This window comes from Pelodiscus sinensis, chromosome 2, assembly GCF_049634645.1.
Source record: "Pelodiscus sinensis isolate JC-2024 chromosome 2, ASM4963464v1, whole genome shotgun sequence".
NCBI lineage: Eukaryota > Metazoa > Chordata > Testudines > Trionychidae > Pelodiscus > Pelodiscus sinensis.
Window position 1 is genome coordinate 79,421,942 of NC_134712.1, and position 10,273 is coordinate 79,432,214.

The window sequence follows — 10,273 nt, forward strand, 5'->3', positions numbered from 1 at the left end:
TGACAAGTGGTGTTCTATTGTTGGTTTTCTTGGGTCTGTCTTGAAGTAGATGGTTTCTAGGTATTCGTCTGGCTCTTTCAATTTGCTTTTTTGTTTCTCTGGGTGGGTAGTTGAGATTTATAAATGCTTGGTAGAGATCCTGAAGCTTCTGGTCTCTGTCAGTGGGGTTAGAGCAGATGCGGTTGTATCGAAGGGCTTGGCTATAGACGATGGATCGTGTGGTGTGTTCTGGATGGGAGCTGGATGCATGTAGGTAACTGTATGAGTCAGTGGGTTTTCTGTAGAGAGTGGTGTCTAATTTTCCATTGTTGATTTGTACGGTGGTGTCCAGGAAGTGGATCTCTCGTGTAGAATGGTCCAGGCTGAGGTTGATGGTGGGGTGTAGGTTGTTGAAATCTCTGTGGAATATCTCCAGTGTTTCTTGGCCATGTGTCCAGATCATAAAGATGTCATCGATGTACCGTAGGTAGAGGAGGGGTGAAAGGGGACGGGAGTTGAGGAAACGTTGTTCTAGGTCAGCCATAAAGATGTTAGCATACTGTGGGGCCATGCGTGTACCCATGGCTGTGCCGCTGATCTGGAGGTATAAGTTGTTCTCAAACCGGAAATAATTGTGGGTGAGAACAAAGTTACATAGGTCTGCTATCAGGTTGGCAGTAGTGTCCTCTGGGATAGTGTTTCTAATTGCTTGTAATCCGTCTTCATGTGGGATGTTGGTATATAGAGCTTCTACATCCATGGTGGCAAGGATGGTATTATTGGGGAGGTTATCGATGTTTTGTAATTTCCTTAGGAAGTCAGTAGTGTCTCGGAGATAGCTGGGGGTATTGGTTACGAAGGGTTTGAGAAGAGTGTCTACATAGCTGGATAGACCAGTAGTGAGCGTGCCAATACCAGAGATGATGGGACGTCCGGGGTGCCCAGGTTTATGGATCTTGGGAAGTAGATAGAACAATCCTGGTCGGGGGTCAGAAGGTGATTCTGTGAGGATTTGTTCCCGAGTAGCTGTGGGGAGGCTTTTAAGGAGACAGTGTAGTTTCTTTTGGTAGTCCAAGGTGGGATCAGAGGGGAGAGGTTTGTAAAATGTGGTGTTCGAGAGTTGTCTGGTTGCCTCCTGGTTATAGTCGGCCTTATTCATAATGACCACAGCACCCCCTTTGTCAGCTGGTTTGATTACAATGTCCAGGTTGTTTTTGAGACTCTGGATGGCATGGTGTTCAGCGCGGCTAAGATTGTGTGTCGCTTGTTGTCGTTTGTGAATAATGTCAGTCTGTGCGTTGTTGCGGAAGCTGTGTATATAGAAATCCAGATTGTAATTCCGACCGTCAGGGGGAGTCCATATAGAATTATTTTTCCTTTGGTGTTGGTAGGGGGGATCTGGTAGGTCAGATTGATGTTCAGTGGTGGTTTGGAAATATTCTCGGAGACGGAGGCGGCGAAAAAAAGCCTCAAGGTCACCACAAAATTGTATCCAGTTTGTGGGGGACATGGGGCAGAAAGAGAGACCCCGGGACAAGACAGACTCTTCTGCTGGATTGAGTTTGTAGCTGGAGAGGTTAACAATATTATCCGGTGGGTTGAGGCAGTTGCTGTTGTAGCCAGTGGTATGGAGCAGGTTAGAAAATTTATTGTCTTTTCTTTGTTGTAGGGAATAGAAGTGTGTATAGTAGATTTCTTGTCTGGTGGAACAAAAGTCTTGCAAGGTGTCAGTCGGTGTGGATGTTTGTCTTGAGATGAGACGATCTAAGTTAGAAATGTCATTCTTGATGGTTTTCTGTTTCTTGTATAAAATACTTATCAGGTGGTTTCTTAATTTCTTGGATAGTGTGAGGCAGAGTCTTTCACTGTAGTCAGTGAAGTATGTTGATCTTAGTGGATTGTTCACTTTCAGTCCTTTGGGTACGATGTCCATTTTCTTGCACTTGGATAGAAAGATGATGTCTGTCTGTATCTGTGCGAGTTTCTTCATATGGTTGATGGATTTCCATTCCAAACGGCTAAATGTAGTGCCTTGCATGTAGAAGTTGAGCTATGTAAGCTGCTCACTCACACTACTCCTGCTCTCTTTTAAAACGTGCTTTAAAACTCCACTGGATCCTTCATTCATCATTCCCTTTTAATTAATTAATTTTTAGTTGGCATTGAGCCTTTAGACTCAGTTTTGAATAGCTTTCTTGAAAATCCTGGTTGTTTCCAAGAACACTTCTGTCTGGGGTTTGAGGCTGCTATTTCATCTTTGTCTGTTGAAGCTTAAAGCAATTAAGAAATCTTAATTTGCCTGTGCCACATTGGAACAATAGCTTTCTTTGGCACATTGATGTGTCAGGAATGAGGACATCTCCTGCATTCAATTAATTTGTTAGTATGGGTAGTATATCCTATTTCTTCCCCTCTCCCCATCTTTCGTTTGTTTCTTTGTTTGTTCTCTCAGGGGGTTTGTTTATCTGTGAAGGCTACTTCCACTAGTCTTCACCACATAGCACTTGAGGTTAATCTGGCAATATTTTCTGGATGGCTTATGCCTGGTTCAGTGACCTTCTGTCATCAGATTCCTAAATTCTATAAATATATCTCTAGCCAGAGTTAAGGCATTTCCTCCAGTTAAAGGTCAAAGATCTCAGTATCTCTGCAATCTAACTGTCATGTCTGGGTTTTATACTGGGGTCTAGCAAAGACTTGAACTGTCAGGGTTGTTCGCTTTCAGCACAAAGTAGCCTTCTGACACCTTGCTCACTACTAACTTTTATCTGACAAATTTAACCTCCTCATACTACTAAGAATGTAATAGGATCCCCCCATACCACTTGGATAATCATTGCTCCCTTATGAGGTCTGGAGAGCTGTCTTACACACAGTAGTTTACCAAATGTATGCCTCAACAAGCCCAATAGCTGCTTCAACTATTAAGGCTCTAGCACTTGGGGGATCCCAAATAGCACTCTAACTGCTGAACAACTATCCTTCTCCCAGGACAACTAGAGATCCTGCCTCCGAGCCATTCTAACAAAAGCCCTGATCCAAACCCCATGCAAGTCAGTGGAAAGACTCCCATTGACTTAAATTTGGATTAGGTCTTAAACTAATAATGGGCAATCTAGGCTAGTGACTGGGCCGAAAGAGTGGCCCTTCTTCGTCTTCAGGGGCCGCAAGATTGTGGTAACCAAGATAGTCTCCTGGGATAGGGTAGTTTAGCTTAACTGTTCTTGCATATTTAGAATTTGCGGGTTGTGCCAGTTTAACCATAGCAATGCTTTCATTGGATGCAGAGGGAGTGCATGGCTCTTTTGGTCAGTGTTGTGTGCAGCCTCATTTCACATGCCCTTGCTTTACATGTGTCACTTGAGTAATACCAGTAAGGGGGAAGGGAGGGAACTATGCTGATGGAAATTAGCATAATCTGGCAACCCTGCGTGTAGGCAGCATTAAACAAAATGTCTCATGAGCCCCACATAGAATCCCAGTGGGCTGTATGTTGCCCACCACTGCCTTAAGTGGTCTTCCACCTGCCATAGAATATTCTTCTTTTGGCACCCTCTAATTCTCCTCATGAAAAAAGAACCCACTGATGATTTAATATTGTTTAGCTGATTCTTAACATAACCTTGTAATTCTGCTTCTTTTAAGATACCTTCACATAGCATTCTTCCTTTCCCACTCGCTTTGCCTTATAATTTAAGGGTTTTATTGTAAATTTGTGTGTTGCTTTCAGCGCCTTTGTATGTTCATCCTTGAAATGATCTTCATGCAGTGAATTCTGGAGTATTCATAATTGTGGTTGAATACACTTTTGCATTATCTAAGCACAAGGAAAGATGCTTCTAAAAAGGAAGGTGCATTGTTGGGTACCTCTCTGGAACAAATCCCAGATTTCTTCTAAAGGATGAATTTAGGGAAAAGGGGAATAATATAACATTGTATTATGTATCTTAAGGCAAAATGTGTTGTGTTGATCATTGGAAATATACAAAATAAAAATAACCATTGGAATGTCACAGTCCTCATTGAATGATTGTAAAAACTACATTTTTTGAGTATGCCAACCAATATATCTGCCTGTTTATTATGCAGTGTCTGTTGCATACTGTCACATTTATGCCTGTAAAATAGCTTATATTTTACTTTTTGTATATTTATAGATTTGTGTCCTTGGTTTTCTCTTATCAGGGAGTTACTTTTTCCTTGTGCAAAGGTTTCAAGTAGCTGTTACTGTGTAATAGTCCAGTAACGCGATCTTCAGCTTATGGCATATTGATCCAATGATCTTATCAATTGTATATTCTTCAAATTATAGCAACAGAAGTCTCCGGATGGACTTTCGCGCATGCATCCTCACAACAAAAAATCATCAGTCTCTGTTTCTGATTTTACTTACTTCAAGGCTCATTTAAGCCAAGGGTTTCATTTTATATCACAATACCACGTTAGACCAAGAAGTTCTGCTGTTCAGCTAGATTACAATTGTCAATCTCTTTGTTGGATTCTCTTGTACTTGAAGAACAATCAGATTCTTCACTTAGATCATGCACTTTTGAATCGAGCAACTTGGCTTCTGAGATTTACCATTTCAGGATCTTGAACTTCACCCACATATTCTTAAAGATTATTTAGGAGACACACAAACTTCCCATTCAGACTCTTAAAAAATAATGAGAAGACATTCTCTGAGAAGTGGAAAACCAGTTAACTGAATCCTTTCCTCTCTCTTTTAATAGCAGTTTGCTCTGGGTCTTGTCTTTAACGAGCCTAGACATACAGTTTACTTTTTTAGATGCTCACATAGAGTGCATTGAGCATTCAGTGCATCTGAAATTTTTCTTGAAATGTTCATTTCTACATTTCAATAGGTCAAAAGATTGTGGATCTATGGGGGAAAGTACCCATTCAGAAATCTCCAGTTATTGGTGAGTAATCTTCCCTTTTAATCCAATTGACACCTTTGTGTCATGTAACAGCAAAAAATCTGGGAAAGAGTCATTGTGTTCTAGCACTGAATAAAGAACTTCATTATAAAAAAAAGGAAAACAGATTCCTAATTTTCTAAATTATCTGTTTTTCTCTCTCCCCTTCTTCCCTCCGCCACTTCATTGTAGATCTTCTGCCCAAACCTTCTTTTGCCCCTTTACTTTGCCTTCCTGCTATCGCTGTAAATAAACTAATCAGATACATGCTCTCAGTGTAGGATCTGAATTTTACTAATACAGTATGTGCCAGGATGGTGGGAGTTAAAACTTTAATAGCAATATATTCTTCTCAGACCTACTCTGAATCTCTTGGTGGAGATGTACATAATATCAGCAAAGAAACATGCCCCAAGAAATATTGTCATGTTCTCAGGACTAATTCAGACCTACTTTATTTGCAAAACACACAGCATTTTCTGCATTTTAACTGTCAGATACTGTAAGAATTGAGTGTGTATCCTGGGATAGATACTGTTCTTCAAGTGATTGCTCATGTGCATTCCAATATGCGTTCATGTGCACAACCATCAGAAGATTTTTCCCATCGGTTCTGCTGTAGCGCTCCTTGTGGAGATGCTTTGCAGCATCACACATATAAATCTGCCTACCTGACCTCCACTTCAGTTCCTTCTTTCCGCAAGTGACCGTGTTGGAGTTTCACAAGTAGTTAGTCCCTAGCATAAGGTTTCTTTTTGTTGGTTGTGTAAATTAGTTGTTCTTCTAGTTAGTTGGTTGGTTAGTTTGGGGAGGGGTCCCCCTCTTATTGTTCATGCTCCCAGGGCATTCAGCAGCCCCAGGGTTTCAAGCAGTGTGTGAAGTGTGGTAAGCAAATGCCTGCTTGAAGTGCCTTGGAGGGGTCACCTGCTAGATAAGTATAGTATCTGCAGGGGGTTTAAGTTGAGAACCAAAAATGAGAGGGACCAGCACTGGGTTGGGGCACTTATGAACCTGGTGTCCCATGTGTTTAGAAGGCTGCCGCTGAGGCTGGTCCTGCTCTCCCATGACAAAGGTCGTTTGCTCCATCCAAGCCTCAGGTCGCTCCATTTGACAACATGGCTCATCCATGATTGAAGCTGCAGGAGTTGGCATGTTTGGGGGACATGCAGCGGATTCTCCTTGGGAGTTGTAAGCCCTCAGCGCAATCCACCTACGCTGCTAAAGGACCTGTTTTTCCATGTGGGTGCGGCAGCGGTGAGTAGTTCCTGCCGAGGCCTCCCTTCAGGAGATCCTGGACTACTTGCTGTCCCTGAAGTTGCAGGGTATGGCTTTGGCCACCATCAAGGTCCACTTGGCGACCATCTCCGTCTTTCACCCACTGCTGCAGGTCATTCAGTATTCTTCCATGGATTACCTCTTGGTTCCTAAGGAGACTGGGTGGCTCTACCCCCAAGTCAGGGACCCTCTTCTGCATTGGGATCTTAACCTGGTCCTGGCAAGGCTCACGGGTCCCCCATTCGAGCCATTAGCCATGTGCCCCCTTTTGCTACTCTTCTTCAAGGTGGCCTTCCTGATTGGCATTACCTTGGCTAGACTGGTATTGGAACTCCAAGAGATGATGTCAGAACTTCCGTATATCCAGTTCTTTAAGGACAATACCCAGCCTTTCTCCGTGAGGTGGTCTCCACCTTCCATGTGTACCAGGGCATTTTTCAGTCAGTCTTCTACTCTAAGCCTCATGCAAACAAGAAGTGCCTCCATTCACTGGATGTGCGTGAGATGCTGGCTTTTTACCTGGTGTTGATGAGGGCCTTTCATAGCTTTATGCAGATGTTTGTGGCCTATGTGGAGCACAGGAGGGGTTCCCCATCTCCTCCCAGAAACTGTCTAAATGGATTACTTCCTGCATCCATATGTGCTATGAGTTAGTGAGGGCCCAGCCACCAAAGATGATTAGGGCCCAGTCCACTAGGGCTCAAGCTTCCTCACGAGCTTACCTCACACATTTCCCAATCCAGGATATCTGTAAGGTGGCAACATGTTCATCGGTTCATACATTCATGTCTCATTATGCCATCACACAGGAGGCCTAGGAAGATGCTGCATTTGGCAGGGTTGTGTTGCAGTCTGCATTTTCATAACTCCTACCCCCCTCAGCAAACATTGCTTTCAGTCACCTATGTTGAATGGACATGAGTACACACTCGAAGAAGAAAAGACAGTTACCTATTCTGTAACTGGTGTTCTTCGAGATGTGTTGCTCATGTCCATTCAACCTCCCACCCTCAGCCCCTCTGTCAGAGTTCCAGCAAAAAGGAACTGAGGAGGGAGGGGCTGAGGGGGCGCCCTATACAGCGTGGTGAATGTGCACCACTCCAGGGGGTGCTGGGGACCCCAGGCTCTACGGGTGCTGCTTAGGGAAATACTTTCAGCACCAGTGCATGTGGCAGGCACACACACACGCCTTTGTTGAATGGACATGAGCCACATGAAGAGCACCATTTATAGAACTGGTAACTGTCTTTTTATGACCAATACTGTCTGCAGATCTGAAAGGATACTTTATGATTCTCACACAACTTTTTATGTTGAGGGTTGGTGTGCCTCTTAATATTTTTTATATTTATTTTGATATAGTAGCTTAGAATTACAAGGAGAGTGCGTAAGATCATTACTGTATTTGCAACATTAATATTTACACTGAAACCGAATAGGCTTATCAGGTAAAGTCCATTGTTTTGGTCATTTCCACTTCAAAACTTTATAAAAGCTTTGTGATATTTTCCTTCACTATTAACTTAATCCCATTGATTTTTATATGCATTTACCTTATGTGAGACAAGGTAGGTGAGGTAATATATTTTATTGGACTAACTTCTATTTGTTACCTCATGCACGTCTCTCTCAAACATCCAGGACCAACATGGCTACAATACTGCATACATCAATCTTATGTATAATCTAATTGTGATTTTAAAACTTTTAATATAAAGAATTTCATTTTCTTGTCTAAAGTGATACTATGAATGAATTTTCATTTAATCACAACATATTTACTTGGAATTTTATGTGAGCTTTATGGCTTTTATAATTTGCTATTTTGTAAGTGTGGCTGTAGTGCAGTGGTTCTTAAAAGCATGGTCCATGGACCATTTTGCAGGGGGCTCCCTCCCACAGCAGGGAGCCCTCGTTAGCATTTCAGCCCCGCCCCCTTCCCATGGTGATGGCACATCAATGCCTGTTTCCCGCTGCAAGGCGGTGGAGACTCATGTACTGGATCCAGCTTTCAGGGTAAGGAAGTGACTGTGTACTCTTCCACTCCCCCTTTCCCTAGCTGGGACAGGGGCAGGGAGCAGCAGCATAGGAAACTGCTCACCTGGAGGCTTTCCTTGCTGCTCCCATTGGCCAGAATCACAACCAGTGGGAACAGAGAGGGGCAGTGCCGAGAGCAGCAGGAGGATTGTAGCCGGATGAAAGTCCCCCTCATGCCCAGACCATGCACCCACATCACCCTCCCATGCACCTCCTCCGGCCAACATCCCACACCCCCACTGTGCTCCTGCACTCTCCCTTTCTCCCAGATCACACACCCCCACTGTGACCCTGCTCCCTTTTCTTTCTCCACCCTCAGCCCAAAAGCTCCACCCTCAGCCCAATCCTGCACCCACTTTGTCATCGTGGGTGGGTGGTTGGTTGGTGGTCCATAGAAAGGTCTCTTTTGAGTGGGATGGACCAAAATGTTTGAGAACCACTGCTTTAGTGTCATGCTGTTATAATTGGAAAAAAGTTAGAATTTTTTTTTATTTAATCTCTTGATTAACATTAACAATGAGTGTCCTTGTGATTTTTCATTAATTGCAATGTTGTCTTCTTTCTTGCAGCTAACCATATATACAGTAATTTATGGAATCTCATGGGATGCAGTCTGAGAAACTGGGCTTCTTTAAGCACACAGAGCAGTGCAGACAAACTGTTGTTCTTTTCAACACAATTATCCCAGGCTTCAGGGTTAAGATTGCTGTTACTCTCGCCTCCCTGCTTTGGCACAAAAAGCACAATGAGGGTGTTTTATTGCGGGTTGCCTAAAGGTAGATTAGATTAATTATTACTATGTAATGCGAGTTAAAGAAAATAACGCTTAGCTAGGTGTATGAAAAAGGTGCTGCTTTTTTGGATTTATAAGAAAATTCCTGTCAATCATGATGAAATGCAGTCAACTTTCCTCATGTCAATGAGAGAGAAATACTGTTTGCCTTTTGGAGAGGATATTTATATCAAGTTCAGTACACAAACTTGAGCAGAGAAGGAAGATATCTCAAAATGAGAAGAACTGAAATTTCTTTGAAGACTCTGAGTTGTGCTGTTGAACACTGCAGAACTAGCTTAAAAATGAAGCTGTATACTCACTTGAACTTCAGTGCCTTCACTGCAGAGCTCTTAACAGCCTTAATGCTAATCACCCATAATAGAGTTGATTGAAGTGTTAAATAGTTTGCATTATGCTTTACAAAATATTGATTCAGAAAGTGTGTAAAGGGATGAGGACAACAAACATTTAATCTATGCATTTTTGCCAAGCCATATTGAATTATTTTACTATTAGAGGCATTAGAAACTAACCACAAAAGAACCAAGTTTGGAAGAATATTTTGGGGTACATGATTTCTGTAATTGTTTAACATATTGCCTTATTGTTTTAAATGATAACATACATTAAGTTAAATGACATTTAAGAAATGTATGCACTGTTTGAAATATAAATTATTCTTAGAACACTTAAAATGGGTGTTGGATTTCCCTTTTAGTGCCTTATTTTGAGATAATTGTATTATTGCCATGTCAATAAGTGTAGAAATCTCAAAAATCTATTCTGTATCAGTAGTTTTACTGAACTTTAATTGGTTGAAAGTATTGTAGATAGTAGATGCATTTCCTAAATTGAATACAAGAATGAAAACTCCTGTTACAAAGAAAAAATTCGCATTCATAAGTCAAGAAATTACCAGAAAATTCAAAAAGCATACAACACAGAAACAACAATAAACAGTATACCCATGAAACTTTTTAAAACTCCAGATAATTCAGGAATTAAAGTATAAATGCTGTTTAAACTCTTGCTTTGTCACAGGGATACATTCATGGTATGGACAATATGGTTTTATTTCCTATTTTATTTTTTTAACCAAATACCTCCTCAGTAATTTATAATGGCTTTGCAGTTGTATATTAAATAAGAAGCACTGGAAAACTGATTCGTTTTGCATGTTTCAAGTAGTGTTGAAAGACACACTGCACTGATGGATATGTAATAATAAACATATCAGTTATTAATATGGTAATGACTCTGTGCTCATTCAATGAGAAATAAAAGTAAT

The 10,273-nt window shown here is 41.6% G+C and overlaps 1 protein-coding gene across 3 annotated transcripts in view; it reads left to right on the forward strand.

The window, feature by feature from the left end:
* Positions 1 to 10,233, forward strand: part of ROCK1 (Rho associated coiled-coil containing protein kinase 1) — a 145,628-nt gene extending 135,395 nt beyond the window's left edge. For 2 of the 3 annotated variants that reach the window (XM_006139046.3, XM_075920911.1), the window contains 2 exons: positions 4,845 to 4,901; positions 8,780 to 10,233. In XM_006139046.3, coding sequence (XP_006139108.1) covers positions 4,845 to 4,901; positions 8,780 to 8,783 — 61 coding nt within the window. In that variant the 3' untranslated portion in view covers positions 8,784 to 10,233. The remainder of the gene's footprint in view (positions 1 to 4,844; positions 4,902 to 8,779) is intronic. The other variant, XM_075920910.1, reaches the window with a different exon arrangement.
* Positions 10,234 to 10,273: the final 40 nt, after the last annotated feature.